The sequence below is a fragment of the Misgurnus anguillicaudatus genome, chromosome 21 (assembly GCF_027580225.2).
Source record: "Misgurnus anguillicaudatus chromosome 21, ASM2758022v2, whole genome shotgun sequence".
Classification (NCBI taxonomy): Eukaryota; Metazoa; Chordata; class Actinopteri; order Cypriniformes; family Cobitidae; genus Misgurnus; species Misgurnus anguillicaudatus.
In genome coordinates this window covers 63,453,414-63,481,385 of record NC_073357.2, presented here as the reverse complement: position 1 = coordinate 63,481,385, position 27,972 = coordinate 63,453,414, and the positions used below count along the sequence as shown (strand labels likewise).

Sequence of the window (27,972 nt, the reverse complement as noted above, 5' to 3'; positions counted from 1 at the left end):
CCAGCAAGCACATATCAGATGGTTCAAAGCAAGTTAACAAACATAACTGTGTTTGCTTTTATCTCTAGATAATTTAGCGTTTAAAGGAGCAGTTAATCAAGCATCAATATATTCTCCCTTCGGACCTGATAGCGCCAAAGATGGTGTAATAAGATATGAAGGCGCATATTGCTCCATTACAAAATATGAAACTAACCCGTGGTGGAGGGTGGATCTTTGGGCTAGTTATGCAGTTATGACAGTGGTCATCACTAACAGAGGAGACTGCTGTGCTGATCAAACCAACGGAGCAGAGATTCGGATCGGAGACTCGCTGGAAAACAACGGCAACAACAATTCAATGTAAAGTTATTCACGAAGTCATTGACTGATTTAATCAGGAGCATTAATCCTCTAATTCCTGATCTCTCTTTCTCTCTCTCTTTCTCTAGATGTGCTGTAGTTTCTGGTCTGTCAGTAGGAGTTTCTTTCAGTTATTCATGTAATGGGATGATGGGACGTTATATAAATGTAGTCATGACTGGACGAACATCTCAGCTCTCTGTGTGTGAAGTGGAGGTCTATGGAACAGGTGAGTTATTATTTTTTATTACCACTTTAAAATGTACTTTTTTAGAGTTATCGCAACAAATGTGTTGCATGTTTAGCCTTTGCTTATTGCATTAAATATACTATGGGGCGGTTTCCCAGACAGGGATTAGAAAAGTGCTAGACCAAAATAAATGTAAGAGCTGTCCAAACTGAAAACAATGTCAACCCCTCTGTTTGTGCTAACTCCCCCTTTTTATTTATTGGTGTATATATATATATTTTTCTCTTTCTTTCTTCCTCTATTCTAACCGTATGAATTTATATAAATGTATCTATTAATTGGATTACCTACTGTTAAACGTGTATGCATTACTCTAAATATCCCCTCATTCTTTACACACACATATACGTACAACATGATATGTATGGGCAGTGGCTGTATTTACTATTTGTTTGTCTTATCTGTTTTTCTGTTTTCCGTTTTGTTCTATTAATTGTTATTTACCACATGTAAATAGAGTCACTTTCTGTGTTTGCACTATATAAATAAAAAAAACTAAAAAAAATAAAATAAAATAAAATAAAATAAAATAAAGTAAATAAAACTTGGAAAAAAAATGAAAACAATGTGCACTGACATATCTTTAAAAATACATCATTGCCAGTTTTGCCTCAAAATGCACACCAGTAATGTTTTTAGTAAGACATGTTTGTTAAAACTAGTTATATTTACTTATTAAACTAATGCCTAGTCTTGGTTTAAGATAATCCCTGTCTGGGAAACTGCCCCAAAATGCTTACAGCATAATAAAACGATTAGAAGCGCAAGTCATTAAAAAAAATTCACGTCGACCCTGTACAGGGGTGCAGTAAGTAGTAAATTTTTTCAAGTATCTGTACTTTATTAGAGAGTTTTTCGTTGGCAAACTTTTAATGCATACTACTTCTTTTGTACTTTTCTGTACTTTTTATTTACATTTCATAAAAACAAGTTGTTTTTTTACCTTTAATACTTAAGGCATAAAGTCAAGGGAGAAGCCCATAGAGAGTCCATAAAAGCAATGGGACAAAATGGTTAAACAACGTTCCTTTTACTGTCTATGAGTGATTCAGATATCTCTTGGCACAGCTATTAGAAGACTTACAATTGTCAGACAGGTTGTTCACGTGACGTGACATCTACGTCATCGAGCTCAGTTTGAGTCTGTGCAGTATGCCGACCCCCAGGAAGTGTGGGCTTCTAATTGACTTCACTTGTCTCCTTTGAATCCAATGGGGTCGCTGTGTCCATTTCTTTTACTGTGGTTAAATGTCACATTTCGATTATGGGCTACCATCATACCTGTCAACATTTGGTTTTGAAAATAAGAGACCACTAAGACAGTTCAAATCTATCTCAGGACCCACCAAAATATTTTTATAGAAATATGCAGAAAAAATTATCTGGAAATGCAAAAAAAATATCTTTTACATGAGAGTAGTTTATCTTGTCATTGTATGAATTAAATCCAAGTTTTTTTGCTATTCCAAACTACCTGACATCAAATAAATGGTCTCAACCCAGTTTGAAAACGGCCGGATACCTTTTTTTGTTTGTTTGTTGTGTGGCTGTCCTGAATCTGCAAAGGACTTGTTATACACATAGGCTGCAGACGTTGCATTCCTTAAAGGGGACATTCCATGAAAATCAGACTTTTTCCATGTTTAAGTGCTATAATCGGGTCCCCAGTGCTTCTACCAACCCAGAAAACATGAAAAATAGCAACCCTGTAACTTTGTTTTGGTAAGACTCTCTGTGAAAGCATGTGAATAAATAGGTCATGCGGATTTCGCTCCCCGCATGACGTAGCTAAGGGATCTGATTATAACGATACCGCCCCTTCAACTGCGCTATCCAACCATGAACGGCCTCACGAGTGCGATAGACAGAGAGAAAGAATGACTGACAGCATGACGCGTTTGTATTCCATCAAACACAAACAGTAGCCTACAATCTTATAACTTGTAGTTTTAATAATCTTTCTAAAGATTGAATTAACGTTCTAAAGGATTAACGTTACCTTAGTGCAAGAGAGACAGCGAGTGAGCGAACGAACGAGAGAGAGAGCAACGCGACGGTTCGCTTTCAAGTAAGTTATGTTGTTTAATATGTTTCTCTGAAGTTTATATAAATGAACACGAGGATTTATGCACTGCACGAGACAGAGTGAGAGAACAACGTGTATTCACTATCATACACAATAAGTAAATATGTTGTTTAATGTTTCTCTGAAGTTTCAAATGAATGAGGAGTTACAAAATAGATGAGAGACTGACAGAAACGCGAATGTGTTCAATATGTGTACACAATAAAGTTAAACATGTCATTTGATCTGTTTCTCTAAAGTTTAAGCATTAAACGTGTTGTTTTATTACAGATCATTTAAATGTGCTCGTGTGGTTTGGTCAAAAAGTAAACTTCTGAGTGTTTGTGGACGTGTATTTTATTGTAACATGCTGAAACTCATGCCTGTTTAAAACAAGGGCAACATGAAACCTAAAAGTCTTTATTTTTATTTCACAAATCACAATGTTCCCCATCTGCTGATAAAAATGTTTTTAGTATGCATAAAACAGATGATTGACTTTTTAAACTTCAAATATATAATGCTTAACATCGCTCACTAACTTCTTCCGTGAGAGAATCTCCCTCGATGCTCTGTCTGCAGTGCCAGCGCTTGAGACTCCACCCACCTGAGCAGCTCGTTAGGATTTAAAGGGATACACACAAAAACGGTGCATTTTTGCTCAGCCCCATAAAGTGCCTATTTGAACATGCCACAATAAATTACCTATATGGTATTTTGAGCTAAAACTTCACATATGTACTCTAGGGACATCAAAGATTTATTTAATATCTTAAAAACGTCTTCTGGAATGTCCCCTTTAACACTTCCTAAGGTGAGTGTATTTGTAAGCTTGACCCGTGTGATTGATTTTACATGACAGTAAAGCACAGCAGTATTTCCCTACACGCAAAATTACAAAGAATGTGGAGAAATATGGGAGAAATAACAGAAAGTAGTTAAACGGGATGATAACTGGATAGAAATACAGGAGAATCCCGGTAAAAACAGTGTGATGTACCCCCCTCCATCCTCTGAAACTTGATCCCTTGTTTCATAATTAGTTCGCACAAACCAAGAACACTGCATTGTAAAACCTTTATCATATAAACCTCATGTTTATATGATAAAGCAACACATCAGATCTATAGCTTAAGCACAGGCACAACACTTATGAACAATGATAACCACAAAACTAAAAAACGGCTTCTAAATATTCAACATGAATGTGTAATCTCTTTACTGAAAACCACATAACTTTATTAAAAAAAGATGTGAATCATAATGCTAAGCATGCTGCTGGAAATCCTCCCTAACCAATAGTGTTGTATTAAAGTTAAAATAAAGTAAATTTGCTGTGCCAGAATCACTTTCTTAACCATAAACATTATCACAACCACCAACAGTTAGCAATTATTTGCAGTGTTTGTTAAAATTGGGCTGTTGTATTAAAATGACTCTGTTTGGAAGTTCTTTGACTCATATAATTTGAGTTTGTGAAAGTCAAAATGGTGAACTCATTGAACACACATAAAAACTTTAAGTTTAATAAACTTTTTCACAGATTTGAGTTTATTGTACTCTTGGGGTTTAAAGTGTGGCAACGTGAAACCATAATGTTGTTGTTTTTTTCTGTATTTTTAGAGAATTTTGCATTGAGAGGAAATGCTTCACAGTCATCTGTACTTTACAAGTGGACACCTATAAAAGCTATAGATGGTATAAGAAGTGGCCAAGATCCTTTCACACACTGCTCACACACAGAAAATGAAACTAACCCATGGTGGAGGTTGGATCTCTTGGATATTTATAATATTAATACAGTGGTCATCGCTTCCAGGAGACGCTGCTGTGAGGACCAAATCAACGGAGTGGAGATTCGGATCGGAAACTCCCCGGAAGACGACGGCAACAATAATTCCCTGTAAAGTAATTCATGAAATCAGCCGATCAGTTCCATTGATTTTCAATTCTTTCTATTTGTGCATTAATTCTCTGTTTTCTGATCTCTCTCTAGATGTGCCGTTACTACTAGATTTGCAAAAGCTGCAGCTGTAAGTTACTCGTGTACTGGAATGAGCGGACGATATGTGAATGTTGTCAGGCCTGCATTATGGTATCTTAGCGTCTGTGAAGTGGAGGTCTATGGAACGGGTAATGATGTCCATGTTGTCTGTATCGGTGGTTTTCTTTATCCCTGTGTGTGCACCACAGATCTGGATTTCTCCACTTTCATAAAAAATCCAGATAATTTAACCCCATGTCATCCAAAATGTCTATGTCTCTTTTTATTCAATCGAGATGAAATAACGTTTTTTTTTTAGGAAAACATTCCAAGATTCCATATAGTGGACTTTAGTGAACCTAATCTTTTCTAGCAAAACAATCGTCATTTTCGGCCAAAAATAAAACATTTAAGTTTAAACCACAACTTCTCATGTTGCACTATCTGTGTGATTACACAATATGTAAGGTCGCGCTAGCACATTACAGACGAAATTATGTGGTTAAAAAGTACTTAATCTTTTCAGCAAAAATGCTGATGGTATTGCTAGATAAGACCCTTAAGTCTCGGTTGGGATCATTTAGAGACCTTTGAAGCTGCATTTAAACTGTAAACTGTTGAGGTCCACTAAAGTCCACTACAGTAGATGGAGAAAAATCCTGAAATGTTTTCCTAAAAAACTTGATATTTTCTTGACTGAACAAAGAAAGACAAAAACATCTTGGATGACACGGGGGTGAGTAAATTATCAGTATTGATTTATTTTTATGAAAGGGGAATATTCCATTAATACAAACATTCATAAATCAATGCAAAGCTAAACATCTAAATTATGGCAATTTTACTTTAGTCTTGCATTTTTTGTAAACCTGAAAATTTTGCCTGTACCATTAGCAGGATTAATGACAACACACTAAAACTCTGCTAAATGGAAAGCTCGCCTCTCATAATGATTGGATATTTATGATGAATTTCAAATAGTTCTTGTATTGATTGGTTAGTTTGCAATCTCCTGTCAACCCCCTTTGGCAGAGATTCATATGTGCTACCATTCCTGAAATGTGTGTACACGCTTAAAAAATAAAGATCCTTTACGATGCCATTTTCACTCTTTACCTTTTAATTCTAATATGTACCAATTAGGTACCAATATATATCTTTGAACTACCAATATTTACATTTGAAGTACTAATATGCACTTTGGGTACAAAATTGACATTTTTAAAGGGGTTCTGTCCAAATGACAGCTTTTGTACTTTTATTTCTGAGGGTGAAAAATGGCATTATGAAGGATCTTTCTTTTTAAGGGTGTACACACATTTCCAGCGTTTTCTTATTCTGAGATCTGATCAGACACATTTGAATGTGAGTTTTTTTACTCTGATATTGAACATTTATCCATTCAAACATTTAGTAGTAACTCAGATCACAGATGCATTTATGTAAAGTCCAGACTGACCAATTTTAATGTATTTACATGAATGTTCTTTTTTTCTAGTGAATTTTGCAAGGCAAGGATATGCTACACAATCATCCATATACACCCCTTGGGTTGCCCAAACAGCTATAGATGGTAAAAAAATTTGATTCAACGTGCTCCATTACAGGAGTTCAGATGAGTCCATGGTGGAGTGTGGATCTTCTGGATAGTTATGCAGTTAGCACAGTATCCATCACTAACAGAGGAGACTGCTGTCCTGATCAAACCAATGATGCAGAGATTCGTATTGGAAACTCACCTGAAAACAACGGCAATGACAATCCCATGTAAAGTTGTTTATGAAATCATTGATTTGATGTATTGATCTGAACAGGTGCATTGATTGTCTGTGTTTTGGTTTCTCTCATTCTAGATGTGCTGTTATTTCCGATCTTCCATTACGTACTACTGCCAATTACTCGTGTAATCAGATGGTGGGACGTTATGTGAATGTGGTCAAGACTGGAAAATGGTCTCATCTCAGTCTGTGTGAAGTGGAGGTCTATGGAAAAGGTCATTTAATGTTTTTTTAATGCACATTTTTCTTTTTAACTCTTTTCCCTGCCAATGAATTTTTAGGGTATTCCGCTATTACCCAATTTATGAAAAACTGAAGCAAAAACTAACTTAACAACATTAAAAAAAGAGAAGAAATTAAGATAGGATGAAACTTTTTAAAATAATCCAAATGTCCATGTTTTCTGCAGTCTTCTAAGTTTGTAAAGAATAATTTCAATGATTGGTTAAATTGTTCTGGTTAAAGGATAATTCCGGTATTTAACACTTTGAGTCTCATTTCTGGTTTGTTTTGGATGAACTACAGTGATGGACACAGAAATTCCGACAACTGGTCGTGTCCCGACCCTTCGACCCACCCAGAAGCGTCTCTTGACTGCTCCAGAATGGAAGCCAACGGCCATGCACAAAATGTCACCAAAACAACACTCAACATTCACCTCCAAAACTGTACCACTCACCGAGTGGTTCGTGGCGTTCGTTGATGACTAAAAACAAATATATTGGCGCAATGTATGATGTCAATCTGTGTTATTTGCTATAGTGGAACTATTTTTTCAGATACCTCACAACCGCGTATATACGTCCGCTCTATATTTGAGTCTGAAGCATGAATGAACGTAGTCCAACAAACTGTAATAAAACGGTAGCATACTTTCAAAATCAAGTTTATTTATAACACTTACACCATCAACATCAAATTCCACACATCCAATATGTTTTTTTTTTCATCGGCAGAACAATAAAGAAGATATTTTGCAGAAACCCCAGTGCTCCGTCATGCAAGTCAACAGATCCGCACACTTTAAGAGCTAAAGCATATATATCCAATACAACAGTAATCCCCCATAACTCCGTGTGACATATTGACATCTTGTGAAGCAAATCAATCAGTTTTTGCAAGAAACTGAACGTTATTTACAACACTATTAGCGTGAATGCCAAAGCAGGAAGCGTGCTTTCCGTTCGAGGCGATCTCTTCCACTGGTGTGCGTTTGGTGGCTGTTGGCTATGGATGTTGGTCTCTCTGCGCCACCTATAGAGTGGGAGCGTGAAGCGCACTTCCTGCTTGGCAAAAGCTCTGCATTAACGCTGTAAAATATTTATATATATATTCGAATCTCAAAACTGAAAATCGAATGTCAACCCACGGAACGAATATTCGAATATTATGGTCCAGCCCTACAAATATGGGAAAAAATTATTCTGAGAGAAACCGAGCGAAAAACAACAACCACATCTAAACAGTCCCTTTTCTGTTTCCCGGCGGCGGAGTGATATATCAGCGAGCAATAAGTCTTCCAGAGAAGTCAATGGAATTTTACAAAATGCCAAATAAAACGCGACAGAAACTGTATTTCGCTACACAACTTGTTTTTAATCATCAACGAACACCACGAACCACTCGGTGAGTAGCACAGTTTTGAAAATAAACGTTAAGTGTTGTTTTAATGACATGTTTGTGCATGGCCACTGACCTCCACTCCGAAGCAGTCAAGAGACGCCTCCAAACGAGTCAAAAACTCAAGACACGACCCATTGTCAAAAGCTCTGCGTCCATCACTGTAGTTCGTCCAAAACAAACCAGAAATGAGACTCAAAGTGTTAAATACCGGAATTATCCTTTAAATAAATCTTCTGAAGCTGTTGATCTCATCGTCTCATTGTGTTTGTGCAAGCGATGATAATTAAGTTGTGTAAACACATAACTGTTTGCTGGAGAGAAAACGGTCTGCAATATGTGGCTTTTTCACATGCCTGTCATCGCAAATAAACTATTTATGGCTGCTGTGCACCGTGTTCAAAGAAAAGAAGTCAGCTATTACACTGAAATGACAGAATTTTGTCCTCTTATATTATTTTTTGTTTTGTGTTTCAGCTGAAAGCAGAAGAATCTTTCTAAGGCTGAAATTTGTCTCCAGTGTCAATGTGGCTGCTATGAGCAACAAAATCCTCTCTAAGGTTTGAAAAAGTGAAAGACAGTCTTAAGAATAAACATTTTATTTAAAAGAGAAGTGAAATACACTCACCTGCCATTTTATTAGGTACACCTTGCTAATATTGGGTTGGACCCCTTTTGCCTTCAGATCTACCTTAATTCTTACTGGCATAGATTCTTGCTCACTCAACAAGAAACTACTAAGGCAGTTCACCTGCTGTCCTTTTATACTCGCCCGGCAGATACTGCATGCCTATGTTAATTGGTTCTTTCTAGATACACAAAGTTAATTGGTCTCTAAGTGAGTTCCCAGTTAGTTTCTTATGTAAACGAGGATTACATCCATAACTGAGATGTTGCTGCAGATTTGTCAGATACACATTCATGATGCGAATCTCCCGTTTCACCCCATCCCAAAGATGTTCTTTTGGTTTGAAATCTGGTGACTGTGAAGGCCAGTACAGTGAACTCATTGTCATGTTCAAGAAACCAGTTTAAGATGATTTGAGTTTGGGACATGGTGCATTATCCTGCTAGTAATAGCCATCAGAAGATGGATACACTGTGGTCAAAAAGGCATAGATACGGTTTAGCAACAATACTCAGATAGGTTGTGATGTTTAAACAATCCTTAATTGATACGGAAAGTGCGGCAAGAAAACATCCCCCACACCATTACATCACCACCAGCCTGATCTGTTAATACAAGGCAGGATTGATCCATGCTTTAATGTTGTTTAGGCCAAATTCTGACGCTGCCATCCGAATGTCGCAGCTGAAATTGAAACTCATCAGATCAGGCAACATTTTTCCAATCTTCTATTGTCCAATTTTTGTGAGCCGGTGTGAATTGTAGTCTCAGTTTCTTGTTGTTAGCTGACAGAAGTGGCACCAGTGTGGTCTTCTGCTGCTGTAGCCCATCTGCTTCAAAGTTTGATGTGTTGCGCGTTCAGAGATGCTGTTCTGTCTATCCATTCACCTCTAACATCAACAAGTCATTTTTATCCACACAATATTTTCTAAATTTCTGACCATTCAGATGGTTGTGCATGAAAATCCCAGTAGATCAGCAGTTTTTTAACAACATGATCTCACAAAGTTCCGTGGGATAGTCACGGAATTTTGTGCTCATTTTTCCGTGGCATTCTCACGGATCTCCGCATTTTTCCGTGGCCCTGCTACGGACTGTCTTTTTCCGTGGCATTCTCACGGATTGGTTACTCAACTGCTTTTTCCTGTTTTCAAACCATTTTCACTTCGGTTTAGGGTTAGATTTGGTGTTTGTGTTAGTATGTCACTTAAAATATTGGTTTATACTATTTTTTCTGATTTATTCTTTCATATTTTCTAAACTTTAAACAATTGTTGCCTAGCGTTGGGGTTAGAGTTGGGTTTGGGTAGGGGTGTCATTTCATGTAAATCTAACCCTAAACTGAAGCGAAAATGGTAAGAAAATAGGACAAAACAGTTGAGTAACCAATCCGTGAGAATGCCACGGAAATAGACTGTCCGTAGCAGGGCCACGGAAAAATGCGAAGATCCGTGAGAATGCCACGGAAAAATGAGCACAAAATTCCGTGACTATGCCACGGAAATTCGTGAGATCAGGTTGTTTTCTAAATACTTTTTTAAGCCCGTCGTGCACCAACAACAATGCCACGTTCAAAGTCACTTTAAATCCAATTCTTTCCCATTCTAATGCTCAGTTTGAACTTCAGCAAATCTTCTTAAACACAATAAGATGCCTTAATGCATCGAGTTGCTGTTATGTAATTGGCTGATTAGCAATTTGTGTTCACAAGCAATTGAACAAGTTACCTAATAAAGTGGCCTGTGAGTATATAGACATTTCAGCAGCAAACAATATAAAGAAACTGCTCCGTACAGTTCTGATCCATACTCGTTGTCTCCTCTTGTCTTTAGCAAACCAAACATTTTTACTGACAAGGTATTTGTTTTAGAGAGCAGTTGAGCCACTAGCCAGACCCATAAATAAATACAAAACAGAAGTTTACTTCGGTTCAGGCTTGTAACCGCAACAACATGCATTTGTCAGATGAAACCTCCTATATCCATCTCTGTAGCTGTGTCCCAATTGGAAGGCTGCTAAACTCTTTCCCCGCTATTGACGAGTTAACTCATCAATTAAAGGCATTCCATGCAGTTTGACGTTTTTGTCAAACAGCGACCCCTAGAGTCACTGGGGAAAACTTGCAACTGTCGTAATTTCGCACGCCCACTCTGTACGTACCTGTAAGGATAGTGTTGGGCGTGAGATGGACTCCAAAGATAATGACCAGGGAATGTTTCACAATTTCATACAAATATTAGGCTACTGCATGTCTACTAAACTACAGATGATGGCAATAGGATAATAAGAAGTTTATGCCAAGTGTAGAGTAGGCATATAATAATAAAGTAGCCTACCGCGTTTGCTGGCTTATTACGTTTTTACAAGATTGCAGCTTAATCACAAGTAAACAGTCTATAGTCTAACGTTATGTCTACTGTATAATTGTATTTGTTTTTTAATTGTAATGTAAACATTACAAAATGCATTGACAAAGTTAATTGTATACGTTGCATTATTTCATAACATTGGCCGTTATTCGTTGGCCATAAGATATCGAAATTAGACAAATGACTACGTACACATCACAACACAACACTTGAGTTTTGATGGCCAAAAAAAAAACATGTAAGAGAAACGAGTGTTTGTTAGCAGGTCTGCTAAATGCTCTTATGATCGTAAGCTAGCTAGACCCTTGTTGAAGTTATTTTACTGGTGTAATTATCAACACTGGATGAATGAACAGCTTAGTAAAAAAATACACACTACAAGCAAGCGCAACCACATACAACATAGACCGCAAACAAATTTACAAATAAGAGATTTACTTACTTGTCCATCACCAAGATCGCCAGATCAGCATCCCTTTTGCATCCAGGGCTGTCTATTAGCTCACGCCAACGAGTAAAAACCTGACCGAGTGGGACTCTTGTCCGGTTCCTAACTCGGTCAGATTCTCTTTTTCGCTTTCTACTCTCTTCCGAACGGGTTTTCTTAGCTGTTTCCCTCATCGAGCATCATGTCTCAAATGCGCGCGTGCAGTTGTTGTTACAGGCTTGTTTGACTTCATGCAGCGCTGCAGGAACCGACGGCCGGATGACGTCAAAGTGCCGTCTCGGATCATTCTCGCGGTACTTCTACGTCATCCGACTGCCGGCCCCCGCAGCGCCGCACGAAGCCGAACAAGCCCAACGTGTGTGACGTCGTTGCCGTAAAGCAAGTCGTGATTCTCGCGAGATTTGTCAGGGGCGGTTCTCTCAAGCTTGCATTGCTGGTTCTGGTAGCGGCGTCCTTCCCGAGCTTCAACAGGGGGGTGATTCGCCATACTATGACGTCGTTTACCATCGAAATGACTTTGAAGCTGTTATATTAAGGTAAAATAACTGCATGGTGTGTCTCTAAGAGAAAACCTTTCCCTGCCAATGATACGTTTTTCTGGCATTCCAGGCGCCTCATTTATCAACAGTGTGTAGAAAATGTTCTTTATCTTAACCTATGAATGTAATTTAGTATGTGCGTAGGTACAAAAAAATCAGGATTTATCAAACGTGCGCACGTGGTTCGTATGCACATCAGTAAGTAATTCTTGATGATAAATCCCATGTGTTCTTAAGCACCATGCTCGTGCACATTCATGGTCATTTGCATTCTGAAACGCCTTCAATAAACCTATATGGTGACAACGCCTCCCTTTATAAGTCACGTGGTTGTGCTTTTTCCCTCATCGCAATAATGGGAAAGAGCGCGAAAAAGAGGAACTTTACCGACAAATAAATTGAGTTACTGGAGGATGAGGTTAAATCCTAATAACACATCCTGTTTGGTTCACTTAGAATGACTAACAAAAGAAAAATCTGCATGGGAACATGTTACCAGTGAGTTTAATTCCGTTGGGTATGAGAACACTTCTAGAAATAAAAAAGTGGTTTGACATTAAATTATCAGCCAAAAAAAAAATGCATCACAGAAATCAGTGCAACTGGAGAAGGACAGACAGAACTGTCCACCTTGGACAGCTGCATTTAACCAGCATCATTGGCGCGATCTTTGAAAACGCGCGCCCGGTCAAATGGATGATTTGTCAAGTCGTCCAATAACGCAAGATAAGCCATTGCACTTTGTCAAGCATTATTCGTAACTTTCATTTATAAGGTAGACACCAATTTGACGACAAATCACAAAAAACACTAACTTCAATAATACTATATTAACACAATTTTTCACACCTGCTTGTGGATAATAAATACACACTTCTTTACACACTGGGCATGATCCTGTGTAGTAACGCTATTCTACCACTAGATTCTGTGCAAAAGCATGCTCCGATGTGTGCGTATATTCACACACATTTCTACATATAAGTGCAATTTGATAAATTCCACACTTTGTGTAAAACTGCACACTTCTGTTTGTGCTCACGCTTGATAAATGAGGCCCCAGATTTCCGCTACTATCCCAACTTATTAAAGCACAAGTTCGGTATTTTACACTTAAAGCCCTGTTTTCAGATTGTTTATGCAACCCTATATCACGCAAATACGTGACTATTTCACGTATGGACCAACGTGAAAATTTCACGTTTTGCCGGTTTTGAACGTGAGCATGTCACGTTTTCTGTTTGTGTCACTTTCACGTTTTGGTTACTCAACTTTTTTGTCCTATTTTCAAACCATTCTCGCTTCGGTTTAGGGTTAGATTTGGTGCTTGTGTTATATGTCACTTTAAGTATTTGTCACTTTAAGTATTGGTTTATAAAAAAAAGATACAAGACTTATTATTTTATATTTTCTAAACTTTAACCAATTGTCGCCTGACGTTGGGGTTAGAGTTTGTTTAGGTAAGGATGTCATTTTATGTAAATCTAACCCTAAACCGAAGCGACAATGGTAAGAAATTAGGACAAAAAAGTTGAGTAACCAAAACGTGAAAGTGACACAAACCGAAAACGTGAAATGCTCACGTTCAAAACCGGCAAAACGTGACATTTTCACGTTGGTCCATACGTGAAATAGTCACGTATTTGCGTGATATTGGGTTGGTTTATGATGAGATAGAACGGTTTTGACTGAAATTTGGACATATGATGCTGGCCCGAGAATTTTTGGGTGTTTGTGTTTCACCTCCCACCTCTACAATGGCTGCATAGGTGCACTGGAACAATCCTACCTAAAATGCATTAAACTTTCGTGTACAAAGAGGTGAAACTCACCGAGTGGTCGGGGTTGTTCACTGATGTGCTCACACAAAAATCGCTGCAAAAGATGCTTTCCAGCAGGTTTTATCGTAGTTTTTGTCCAACTCTATTGACTTGTATTAGATGTGCTGTGAGGTACGGTATTACTCCGCGCCGGGAACACGTTTGTATTCTTGCAATAGGAAAAGGTGGATTATCGCCACCACCTGGGCTGGAGTGTCTATTATTCAAGCTCTCAATGGAAGAATATACGGGTGTGAGGCGTTTGGAAAAACAGGTCCACAAGTTTACAACGAATGCTAAAACAGCTGTTGGAAAACATCTTTTGTAGCGATTTTTGTGTGAGCATATCATTGAACACCCCTGACCACTCGGTTGATTCAACAGAAACCGAAAATTCTCGGGCCAGCATCATATGTCCAAATTTCAGTCAAAACCGTTCTATTTCATCTGAAAACAGGGCTTTAAGTGTAAAATACCGAACTTGTCCATTAACTCTGGAAGTATCCCCTTCTATAATGGCTGAATGTTATACTGGATTAAAAAAAAACACTTGTTAAAAAAAAGTGTGTATATTGCAGAAACTGTTTTAGAATGATAAATTATGTTATTATTTTTGTCATATAATATTTGAAGGATCCAGCCTTTAAATTGAACACAGCTGGTAAGTCATTTATAAATCTGATGACATCAGTAATGTATGTTGTTTGTGTGTATTGATGAATTTCAGCTTCATTCTTTTCTGTCAATACACATCTCTAATTTTACACTGTCCTGGACACGACGCCCTCATAAAGGGATGGTGTAACAACAGGAGAGCAAAGGCAAGTATCAATCGTATTTCAAATTTCTCTAGCCTGGTTTCCATTTACGATTTGCACCAAACTTTAGCGCTATTTTCTAAATGTCCATAATAAACCATTGCAAAATTACTGCATTTCTATTTACGAATGTTATGCGACTGAACGTGTTCTCTTTTGATAAGTAATAAAAAAAAACATGGCGAAAGATGTGTGTGACTCTTGCGGTATTTTGATCCCATGCGCTTATTGGTTCTTGCAACGCAATATTAAGTCGAACACACTTCCTCCGCCTTGTCCTACAAACATACAGCGCCATAATTAAAAAATTATCATGTGACTTTTACGCATGTCAGGTGACCTGTAAATGCAAAAAAAAACATTTTTGCGATTATATGGGAGTTTTTGAAAATGAAGCATTTCTTTTGTGGCGCATTTTTAATTTGCTATTTCAGTTTGCGCAATTTGAATTCTAATGGAAATATGAATCTAGTGATAATATTTATTTAAATGACTTGTTTTTATGAATTTGTTTTACAGGTTCTGAAGATTAAGAATAACAAATGTTTAACTTGGATTTACAAACTAATTATTTCAGCCAGATCATTGTTTATATATCCATATATTTTTATTTACATTATTGTTCTTGTTGCTTCTGTATGTTTTATAAAAGTAGTTAATAACTGCAGATTTACATATACGTAATTGTATCTGTGTACTCAACGCTATCTCATGGCAATTTTACATGTTTTATGAGGTGGCTAATTCGTATTTATTTGTACGACCACATTTGTGCACTTTTTACAATTTGCCCTTTCCCCTGTGACCTTGTGGTTAGGGGAGGGTCCATTTCGATATTGTGTTTTTGGTAAAACTTTACAATAGGGCTGTAATTTGTAACAATTATTTAATGCATAAGTTAACATGAATTATCACTGAACAATACTTCTACAGCATTTATTAATCTTGGTCCATGTTAATTTTTTGCGTTTAATAATATATATAATTGAAATTAAATGTTTTAACTGTTAATATTAGTTAATGCCACATGAACTAACATAAATAGCTGTGTTGACATTAACTAATATTAACAAGAATTAATAAATGCTGTAAACTATATTGTTCAATGTTAGTTAATGCACTTACTAATCTTTAATATAACCTTATTGAAAAGTGTTACCATTTATTATGATAATTGTATGTTTATGCACAATTAACTTCATATCAATTCATACGATTTAGTCAACTTGTAAATTATGTCCGAGTTCTCATGAGATCAGCATGGTGTACTACACTGAACACAATTCACAACTCACTTAACAAAATTGATAACACTACTGTAAGGTTGTATTTATTAACATAAGTTAATGCATTGGCCATAATGAACTAACAATGAACAATACAGCATTTATTCATCTTAGTTTGTGGTAATTTCAGCGTTTGCTATTATTATTATTTTTTTTTATCAAAAGTTGTATCTTTTAACATTAGTTTATGCACCATGAGATAACATTTATAACAGTATTGGCATCAACAAACATTAACAAAGATAATACATGATGATAAACTCTATTGCTTGTTATTCTTTCATGTTAACTTTTGAATTTACTAATGTTTACTAATACAACCTTATTGTAAAGTGTTACCACACAATTCATTCAGAAAAAGGCTGTGGATAGTTTTGCTTCATCTGATTTATTGACATCTGTTGATAATATTAGACATTTGATATGAGGGTCTTAAAGAGGTCTTCTTGGTTCGTGTTGTATAGGCATATCTGCATGCACCATTTGTTGGATTTGGTAACTTTAACAATCTTTACACTGGTTTCCGGCCACCTGTACAACCAATTTTACTGTTGATCATTGATCATGACTGTTGTTTTTAGCCTGCTGACTTGTATGGCACTGTTTTCTGTTTAGCTGCATATGTTTAATACTGTATGTAAAGCTCTATAATTAAACTGGAATTGATCTGAAAATGTTTCTAATAATATTCTAAGAGGCTCAAAATTTGTTAAATCCAGATAATGTTTTAATAACAATTTTTGGGTTTAGTGTACAATGTCAAAACTGCAAGGATGAAAACCATACATAAAAATCGATTCACCACTGAGGTAAACTGGAGTGCTTGCTTTAGCACATTTTTCTTTTTGGCTTTGCCAAACACCCAGTCAGAATGATCCTATCTCCAGATGAGCACCACCAACATTCAACATGGTAAATCGACCGAAATACGGACACTGTGACTTACTTTAGTCAAAGGTGAGCAGCACGCAAAAAAATTAAGTCAGACAACACTCAAATTCTGCCCGACCATCGGCTTGGTGTGTATCTAGCTTCAAGTTTACATAAGTCACCTCCCAATTCAGTTTTGAATCTGGAAAAAAATGGAAAATTTGGAACTTGGAAAATGTATATCTAATCTTTATATCTATATCTAAGAGAAATAAAATGTTCTTGATACTTTAGTAAAGAAAATGAGTAACTGGCTTGGTGCTGTATTAAAACTTAACACAATCATGCAAGAAAAAATACTTTACTATTTACTTTAGTAAACTGTAGTTGACTGGAGTATATTACAGAAATTATTCTTATTTTTATTATAACTGAGCTAAACAGGAGCATATAATACATGTCTAACACATGTTTAGATTTCTAAGTCGTTTTGAAGAAAAGTGTCTGCTAAATAAATGAATGTAAATTGAAAATGTAAATTAATTGTACATGTAAAATTGTAAAGTGTTAAATTAATACACTATTTAAATGTATACTCAAGTATTTTGTAGTATTAACCATAGTGAATTGACAAACTGTAGTAAATACTGTGGTGTACATTAATATTTACTATGGTATAGTGTCTAGGAACATTACTACAGTTTACTAGTAAATACTTAAGTAAACTACAGTTGTTTTTATGTGGGGACGTATTCATTGTCCAACATATTTCTTGGTAAATCATGTAAATGTAAATTGCTTCATGGCAGAAGCCATAAAATAAGGATTTCAATGTTGGGGAAAAATGAAATTATAGGCAGTGCCCATGGGATTTGACATCTTTTCATGGTTTTGCAGATATGTGTGAATACAAAACAATCTCGAATTGGCAAGCACACTTTCTATGAATCAAAGGTATACAGCAAGCAATTTTATTTTATTTAGTTTTTGTTCTGACCTCAATAACCATTTGATCTCTTTTACTGGCAATAAATGAATATGAGTTTTTATTTTCAGCATTGTTGAACTTTTTGAAGCTCAACTGAGCACATGATTTACAGATGTATTTCATATATATCAGTGTCCCTCCTGATAAATCGTATAGTTATGAACAAGTAACACATACAGGATGGAAAAATGAACATTAGCAGCGCCAATTTACTGTAATCTTCTCTAACTAGTTTTAAAGTTTCTTAACTGACAAGACAAAAGAGACAGTAATGTGAAAAATATTCAGAATTAGTGAGACCCTAACTAAAGCACTAACACAAACATATAGAGGATGGTGGTTTATCCTAACCTAGTGCAGTAAATGAATAACCCATTTAATAATGTATGTCATTTACTTATCCGCTTTTCACCAGAGCTAATTCATAAAATAACCTGAGTGCATACTAATAACAAATATGAATAAAAACATGACTTAAAAAGTGACTCAGTACTAACAGGGATAAAAACTTGACAAATTATGGAATTGCAAACATCTTCTGTAACTGAAGTTAATTAAACTCACTGATACAGGATTAGTTTTAAGTTGACAAAACCAAGCCAGTGTGGTCAAAATAACACACAGTAACTGGGATGCTACAAATCATTTTGACAGGTTCAGTTTAATATTACACAAAAATAAATATAAATACTTCTTTTAATATCATATATGACATTATGGACATAGATTTGTAAGATTTGTAACAAATGATTCAACCAAATAGTGTGTTTGTGACATTTGACAATCAATATTTAATGTTCCTTACCCTCCTTATGAGGTAAATACTGTAGTTGTGTAATAAGGTTGTTATTGTGAATTAAAGAAATGATCATCCAAATGATTCAATGACAGAACAGTAGAGATGCATATTTAAAGATAATGCATCGTGATAAACATCAGACGATTTTCCTTTCTCTTTCATTTACAAATGTAGGACAAATTTGATTACATTTTCTTAACAAATAACTTTTAAACAAAACAGGTTTAAGTATCTGACGGAGAGAAGAAATGAGCCATGTCTAAGTTAAAATGTTTTATCTCACTGCATGTTTAGGTTAGTCTATAAACTATAAATGATATAAAACATCTGTAGAAATCTGTTGTTTAATCCCCTCTGCTTTCATTTAGATAGATACTCGTAACTTTATTCATTAGTATTATTTTTTATTATTAAACCAAACAGGCTTTTTTAATCATTGTTATTTGCTCTCTGTGTGAATGTGTCTTTATTCTGTTTGTATAGCAGAACTGATGATCAGATACAGAAAATACTGCTGTGAATTTAGGATAAACGTATTGAATAAACAACACAGCTTTCATTGACATTGTATTGGTGATTTAAAAGTGATCCAGCAAAGCTTGGAAATAATTAAAATGAATTGACACAAACGCTTTTATTTTCTTATCCAAGTGTCTCCTGCTTTTCATGAGCTATTTGACATTCACAGCATGTTGACACCAAATTTGATTTGTAAATGAAACTTAAAAGTAAGAAAAGTTGTGAATACGTGCAGTGATGTGAAATAAATTATGAGGAGGGAGGAGACTGAAATCCAAGCAGACAAAGTGATGGATTGGATTGATTGAAGAGTAAAGTAAGGAGAGAGACGTAGTGAAATTTCTTTCTCGCATCTGTTTAATTTTTTTTACACAATCAGAGATGGAGAATCTCATGCATCTGATTTTACTTTCTGGTGAGTTTACAGCAGCTGACACACATCATGATGAAAACACATCATCAAGATCTTTCTAAACACTATTAAGTTAAAACTTTCTGTTACTTGAATGTATTTGATTTCTTTATTTCAACAGGACTTGTTTTCATTCAGAGTAATTCAGCCACTTTAGAAGGTAAAACATTTTACTGATTCTTTACACAAAAATGTGCAAAAGTTGTGAATCTTGATATTGAAATTAATTATTATTATAAATGTTATTTATTATGTGTGTGTTTGAATAATCATCCATCATAAATTGGTTGAAACAAATGGATTTAAAGCAAAACTTTTTTAAATATGTTATGTCCTTTTGTCAATACAGATTTCCTTACCAAATTGATGTTATTTTAAACTGTTTTAAATTTGGTGACCCAAAGTGAAATGTGTAAAACGTTCACAGTAAAACTATCAGTCATATCACTGTGAGCATAATAACTGTTTACATTCGACCAAATAATCTGTTTGTAATTGTATTGATGGCTCAATCGGATTGAAAAGTCTTCATGTAAACAACTTAATCAATACGATTGAGGTCGATCGGATGCAAATATCAATGATATTGGAAGGGGTGGTGTAGTCTAATCTGTGATCCGATCATCAGGAGAAATGTTAACGTGTGAATCGTACTTCAGATGCAAAAATACGTTGTGCACATGCGCAGAAGAATTGTGCTTATACGTCTTATATTTACCTCTTATTTACATAACACATGATTCTCGTCACAGAAACACGCAATAGCAATGGCAACATGTATGTATTTTTTAAGGTAATGGGGTCACGTGCTGTACATTCTGCAGCGTTCATATTTTACATAACATTACAGAAAGAAATCAAATAGTGTTGTGCCTTTCGAAAAGTGTTTTCTTTGCCTACGTACTTTGTACATTTATCCAGGAATAAAGCGTGAACTTGACAAGAGATGCTGTGTGCAGCTTAGCGTTGCCAAGTCCTCTGCTTTTTTGCAGACTTCAGATTTGTGCTACTTTTACACTATTTTTGCAAGTATTTTTTTTTTCTGCAGATTAAAGATTAAAGGATTTGGTTCATTAGTTATTGGTATTTGAACTGTGAACATCATTGGGATGCTATTGGGCTAGTCTTGAATGTTTATTAGGATGGTTTTTATACATGAATCTGGCAACCCTGGCTGTGCGCTTTGGTTGGGATAGAAAGTATTCCAACCAATTTGGTTATATAGAAAGTACATGTAATCCAACATTTTAATCAGATTGCAATGTTTAAGATGCATTTAAACTTTACTGTTGTAATCTTTAATCGGATTAAATTCTGTTGGATTGACGAGTTTTCCAGTATTTCCGCTATTATCCACCAGGTGGCGCTCTTACCCAACTTATAAAACCCGGAAGCAACCCCTACTATAAGGTCAAACAGTTCAAACTACTTGTATGGTTTGATAATCGTTCTGAATCTGATCTCTATCAAAAGTTCTTCACAAAAATGCAATTTTTGCTAGAAGAAACTACCCATATTCACCCGTAAATAAAGGAAGGATGAAACTTTTTTGTTTAACCTTTTAAGCGTCACCCCACCCTATTGAGTTAAATCTACACTCTTGGAGCTTTCAAACAATATACAGTTTGTCATGATTAGTTAAGAATTCATATGCAAACATTGAAGTAAATGTAGTCATCATGCTGGTGGGACAGTGACATTTAGCAGAAAATAAATGTTTTGAGGATCACTCTCTTCATAAATGAATCAATTACTCTCCCTACATAATTTATTTTATAAAACACTGTTGAAATGTCTATTCTGGAGGCTTAGACCTTTCCAACGATATATAGTTTGTAGTGATGGATTAAAATTTACATCAACAATATTAATGCAAACTTAGGTGTCCCGTATTCGGGACGGCGACGCTTAACAGTTTAAAAGCAGAGGGTCTGTTCTTTCATTTGATATATTATAAGTTTATATATTTAAAGACAAACATTTTCTGGAAGGCATTAAACTTTGTGAAAGTCATGAAAAACGTTGGCGGGGAAAACACTTTATCATCTGCACATAGATCTTGGCTCTTAGTTATCTTGTTTTTTAATATTTATTTATTTTTTAGAGAATTTAGCCCTTAAAGGAACAGCTACACAGTCATCCACATATTTCACCCGTGTAGCTCAAAAAGCCATAGATGGTATAAAACATGGACCCGGTGAAGCTCTTCACTGCGCCATTGCAGGACATCAACTTAATCCATGGTGGAGGTTAGATCTTCTGGATAGTTTTACAGTTTACACAGTGGTCATCACCAACAGAGAAGACTGCTGTCCGGATCAAACCAATGAAGCAGAGATTCGTATCGGAGACTCACTGGAAAACAATGGAAACAACAATTCCATGTAAAGTTGTTCATGACATCATTTCAAGACTTCTTGGTTCGCCTGATGAATTGATCTGTAAAGGTGCATTGATTTTGTTCATCTGATTTCTCTCATTCCAGATGTGATGTTATTTTTAATCCTACAGTAAACTCTACTGTCAGTTATTCATGTAATGGGATGATGGGACGTTATGTGAATGTGGTCATGACTGGACTACAGCCGTATCTTTCTCTGTGTGAAGTGGAGGTCTATGTCACAGGTAATGTTTTTTTATTCATTTTCAGTGGCGACTGGTGCTTAAAAAATTGGGGGGGCATACAAACTTGAAATTAAACTTTTACTGTAGTAATGCAGATCTGTAAATAGCCGTTTATCAGGTGATAAATATCTCCCTTACAGCTTAGCTAAAATGCTGAAAATGTTACTCTGTAATGAAAAAAAAATTACTATTAATGTGTAAATCTGAGTATAATGTGGGTTTATTATTAGTAATGAACTAATCATGGTAATTCACGCACGAACGCACGCACGCACTGGTTTCCATGTTTTGTGGGGACATTCCATAGACGTAATGCATTTTATACCACACAAACTGTATATTTTATTCCCCTTACCTAGCCCATTCTCTAACCCCAACCATCACAGAAACCCTTCTGCTACTTCACATTTTCAAGAAACATCATTCTGTTTGATTTATAAGCTTGTTTCCTCATGTCACAAAAACACTGGTATTACTATCTTTGTAGGGACAATTGGTCCCCACAACGTGATAATTACCAGGAACACACAAACAAACACACACACACACGCACGCACACGCACAGACCAGTTGCAACAAAGTTGACCAAGCCACGGAAAATACCGTATTATTTGAGCATCATGTCCACGCAACGGCAGCTCAAATGCGGCACAAAATTTTGCCTTACATAGCATCCAGCTAACATTAGCCAACTCCGTTAACTGCCATAAGTCCTGGAAAAGCATGTAAACTGGACCATGATCATTTCCTGCTGCTCAATCTGGACCAAGCTCCTTATTCCTTTATTTATTCTTCAACTGAATGCCTTGTAAAGGGTAATTTTGTAAGCATAAAATCATATTTTCTTTTATCTCAAGGTATTTCACTTGCTTTCACTGACCAGTAGGCTGTATCTAGCAGTTACATGGCAATCTGCAACGTGGTTATGAGACTCTGAAAACGATCCAATCAAATGAGGCCAAATACATAAAAAAACATTATTGATTCGCTTACAACATAAGTGGGAGGGTTTGGGGCGCACAGTCCTGCACCCCACACTGTAAAAAATTCAGTAGAAATTGCAGCTGGGTTCCCGGTAACTTACCGTAGATTTAAATTTATGTTTTTTTACTGGCAACATTTTCATTTAAGTTAAATGAACATTAAACATTTACAAGTCTCTACAGAGTAAAACTAAAAAACAGCATCAAGCAAAACATTCTGGGAAACAAAATCTGAAGCAAAAACACAGAAAAAGGTTGATTTCTGGTTCCCAGAATGCTTTGCATGAGGCTGTTATTGTATAGTTTTATTCTGTAAAGATAAAGACTTGTTAATATTTAACATTTATTTAACTTTGAACAAACTCTTGCCAGTAAATAACATAAATGTAAATCTACGGTAAATTACCGGAAACCCAGCTGCAATAACATTGAAATTTCTACAGATTTTTTTTTACAGTGCAGGGCAGATCCGAAACCAGCCAATTAGAGCTCAGCCTCAGGTCACATGTTTTTACCATTTTTACTAACCTACATAGACACTTATTAGGGGTGCGCCCCAGACACACAAACTTGATTTTATTTTTTATTTTTTTTTAATAAATGATAACATGACTAACAGTGACATAGTACAACTAAACAATTTTATTTTTCGTATATTTAATTTGCATTATATATTTAACTTTTTTGTAACATGTTAAAGTAGCTTTATTCTCTTGCCAACTTTGGGGGCGGCACCCCAGCGCCCCCTAGTGACCAGCCGCCACTGTTCATTTTACACAATTGATAGATTTTTTTGTGTATTGTTTGTTTAAATTAATGAATTATTCAGAAATGCAGAGTCATCTTAAAAAAATGTTTAATGAAATAGTTTAAAGTGTTTTTCAAAATGAGTTTGAAGTGCATTAAGTGCTTTTTACACAGAAAAAAATTAAATGTTGTAATCCATGAGCCTACAATGCTGGACCCATAAATGATTATGCACAATAGTCAAGAAATAGCATCATTATGGCATACATTTTTTTTTTGCCACAAATGTGTGCACAACCAGACATAACAAAGCAATAATATAAAGTGTTCAGTCTTTTTCCTTGGTGCCTACCACTTACATTTCTGATAATCTGAGCCCACCTGCTTTCATGTTAAACCATAATACACTTTTCTGTCAAATACAATAACAATGACATATTGGCCTTTTATAAATTGTCCAATTAATGCATTTGTGCAACAACTCCGAAATGTTAAACAAGTAATGTAATTTTAAATGCACAATATGAACAATGCAAACGACAAAAACATGTGACCGGTTTTAATGATCATTGTTACAAAAAGTAAATGCTGTAATTGACACTTTTCATTTATTTTCAAGTTTCATTTTCAAATTCAAGTCTGTTTTATTGTTAATTCTGCCACATGTGCAGCACATACGTAAGCAATAAGGTACGAGAGGCTGTGCTGTATCGTGAATAAGTAACGGCTGAAGGGCGTTGTTAGGCACGACGCGAAGCGGGTTTATGTTGTAAAACGGTTACCACACAATATTAAAGTAAAAAAATATTAGTGGAACTTTCATGAAGTTAAATCAATAAAAGCATTCCTTCCGCTAGAAAAAATAGTCCCTGACTGCGAACAACAACATGAAAGCTAAAATAAAAACAACAAACTGTTCTCAGACTTTGTCTCATTATATGTTTATGTGTTGCTAAGGGCGCAGTGATATTAAATAGAAATGTTGGGTGAAGCGGTCATAGCAGTGTTTTATCGTGAATAAAGCACACCTATTGACCAATCAGAATCAAGGATTGGAACTAACCGTTTTATAAAGAGAATTGAAATTGCGTTACTCTAGGGTCGCAACCCATGTCTGACATATCGATGACCTGACCAATTGGTTTGCTCACAAGTCCCCTAACCCCCCCCCAATAGCATAATATTTCTATAGGCCTATGCAATTATTGGCAACACTTTACAATTCTTATTTGTTAACATCAGTTAACATAATGTATTAACTAACATGAACTAATTCCATTTTAACAGGTCTAAATAGTAACTAGCCGGCCTGAAAAATGCACATGTAATTAAATTTGTTGAACTCACCTCAACATGTATTTTACAATCATTTAACACCCCCCCCCCCCATGGGTAACGCTGAAATCAACTGTTACAAACTGTACAGCGTGCAAGATTGTCATTACTTTTAACTCTTATAAGACAGGGGTACACTTTCGTGTAGTCTGGAGTAAAATGTGTCTCATATTTTTGCTTTTGGGGTGCTTCTGTTTCTAGATAATTTGGTTCGGGAGAAGAGATTAAAGCCCGCCCACACTGACAATTGATTGGTTGATTTACCGAAACAGGCCAATCAGGATGCTCTCTGTTTTACATGCGCTTAATGAGGCACATACACAAACAGACGCAAGGGCTCCCCCTATCTCTCGTGCCCGCGCTAAATTACATATTCACATAGCTTTTCGAAAACCGGGACATTCAGTGTCATTCCCAGGACATTCCCGGGACAGGTTATTAAAAAGAAGGACAATCCCAGTAAAACTGGGACAGATGGCAACCCTATGTTACTCTCACGCCCTAGGTGTATACAGATAACATTAAACACTACACAATAAACCTTATAACATTAAAGGGCCCTTATTTTGTGTCTAAAAAGCACATTACTTTGTGCATTTGACTAAAACTTTGTGTACATCCAGCCTTGTAACTCCCCCGTGTTTAGAAAGTAGTCCTTTCGTAAAATGTGCAGCACACAATCAAACATTTGAGGTGTACTGTTCTGAAACAGTGTTGTAAATAAAACCTAATGACTGGTTTCTTAATGTTTACTCTATTGGAAGGCCAAACAAAGTAGTTTGCCTTTTGCAACGTAACACACAAAGTCTACTCAACATGGTGGAAACAACTACAGCGTTATTAAAAGTTACCCTCTATCTTTGCTATCCATTAGGGCGGGATTATGTAAAACGTTAAAAAATGGTCTTAAAACGTTTTAATTCTTCAGATAACAAAATGCAGCAGCAAAGAGCCCACAAATATGCACATGTAATATGATCAAAACAGTAAATATTTCTGAAAAGTGATGTGGATGCAAATAAAAAAACAAGGAAATCAATGAATATCCATCTGAAAAGATTTTTTGAAAAAAAAAATTGAGTAGAGGTACAATATCTGCCATCAGATTATTTTCTACTTTCATTAAGTCCTCTCATGTTATTTTCTTCAAACATGTGTTTCAGATCGTAGAAACAAAAGCTTTCTGAGGTTGAAATTTCTTTCCAGTGTTGATGTAGCAGCTCTGAGCAACAAAATCCTTAATAAGGTTAGTGAAAAGTGAAAGTGACAGATTTTGCCAATGTATGCTAGCCCATACTGTACTTGGAATGTGACCTCTGCATTTAATATAGTGAACACGCACACACACACACACACACACGCACACACACACACACACACACAGACACAGACACACACACACACACACACACACACACGGAGCAGTGGGCAGCTATCATTGCAGTGCCTAGGGAGCAAATCACCCTTCGCTAAGCCCTGCCCTCCTTAGTTACTGTTGCTACGCCTGACAAGCTTTGCCATCTGGCAAGTCTATTACAGTATGTTTGCATCGGTGTCAGACATTCTCAAAGAGATTTTAGTAATTTTTGGCAAACAGGTAAAATATCTGACAGAGACAAAAGGGACTGCAGTATGCATTCGAGGGATATATCCACCACATAATTTGCAAAGTATTCGAAAATAATCAATAAGCTAAATTATTTAATTTGAAGCTAAAGACTACAGTATAGGTCCAAGCGCAAGCATCAACCGCCTCATACGCTGACCATTCAAATGGGAACCACATAAATTGAGGAGTAGCTTTGTTCATTCACAGCAGGGTAGATAAAGTTTGTAAAACAATTGACTACTTTGTAATCATCACAGTCTCCCGCTTATTGGATTGGGGGTACTCAGGGGTAGGCCATCCATTAACAAAATGCTAAAATATTTTTAAAGTATGTGAGTCAATCTCTGTCTTGCCTTTAATCAACTTATTTTATAATCAAATATATGCATTATGATCAAAGAACCGTCATTATTTCCAAGCAATGATGTGCTGAGTGCTAGCTAGCTAACATTAGCGTTTGTGTTTTTGTTAATCCTGACGACATTTAGTTGTGAATGAGACCTTTCACACGGCCTGATCCAGACCTTGACATACCTCCCGCACCTAGTTACGGTTGCTAAACCACGATTGGCCTGTGGCGGTTTTTGGGCATGGCTTAGCGAAGGGTATACTGGGATTAAGGGGCAAGGGCACCACAGTCACAACCCGCCAGTCATGAGCCTAGCACCAGCAACTCTCGGGTTACAAGTCCGACACTCAAACCGCTAGGATTAAACTTCCCACAAGACACTCTGTTACTCTCAATGTTTTATTGTGTGCAATTACATCTCTGTAAATCATTTAGAAATCTGATAACATCAGTGATGAAAAAATGAGAAATAACACTATGTTGTATGTGTGTATTAATGGATTTTAGCTGCAGTCTGCTCTGTCTTTACACATCTCTGATTTTAAACTGTCCTGGACACAACTCCCTTATAAAGAGGTACAACATCAGAAGAACAAAGGCAAGTATAAAGTCATTTCGAAATGTCTACTTTTTGTACACGTTTTGTACTTTAGTATTCACCATTTAATATAACACATTCATCATATTCATCACTTCAATTGTGTTTAGTTTAGTCTGTTATGTATCCTCATCATCATGTGTGTGTGGTATGATTTACTGAATCTTCTTTGTTTTTAACAGGATCTTGTC

The 27,972-nt window shown here is 36.1% G+C and overlaps 1 protein-coding gene across 1 annotated transcript; it reads left to right on the top strand.

Moving 5' to 3' along the window:
• The first annotated feature begins 69 nt into the window (after positions 1 to 69).
• On the top strand, positions 70 to 27,972 carry LOC129453662 (uncharacterized). Its single transcript, XM_055217997.2, has 14 exons — positions 70 to 342; positions 432 to 571; positions 4,281 to 4,560; positions 4,654 to 4,790; positions 6,140 to 6,408; positions 6,495 to 6,634; positions 8,517 to 8,599; positions 14,571 to 14,644; positions 19,441 to 19,538; positions 19,657 to 19,695; positions 21,640 to 21,919; positions 22,021 to 22,160; positions 26,389 to 26,471; positions 27,691 to 27,972. Exons 5-14 carry the CDS (start codon positions 6,212 to 6,214, stop codon positions 27,853 to 27,855), a joined length of 1,299 nt encoding a protein of 432 aa, XP_055073972.2. The 5' UTR covers positions 70 to 342; positions 432 to 571; positions 4,281 to 4,560; positions 4,654 to 4,790; positions 6,140 to 6,211; the 3' UTR covers positions 27,856 to 27,972.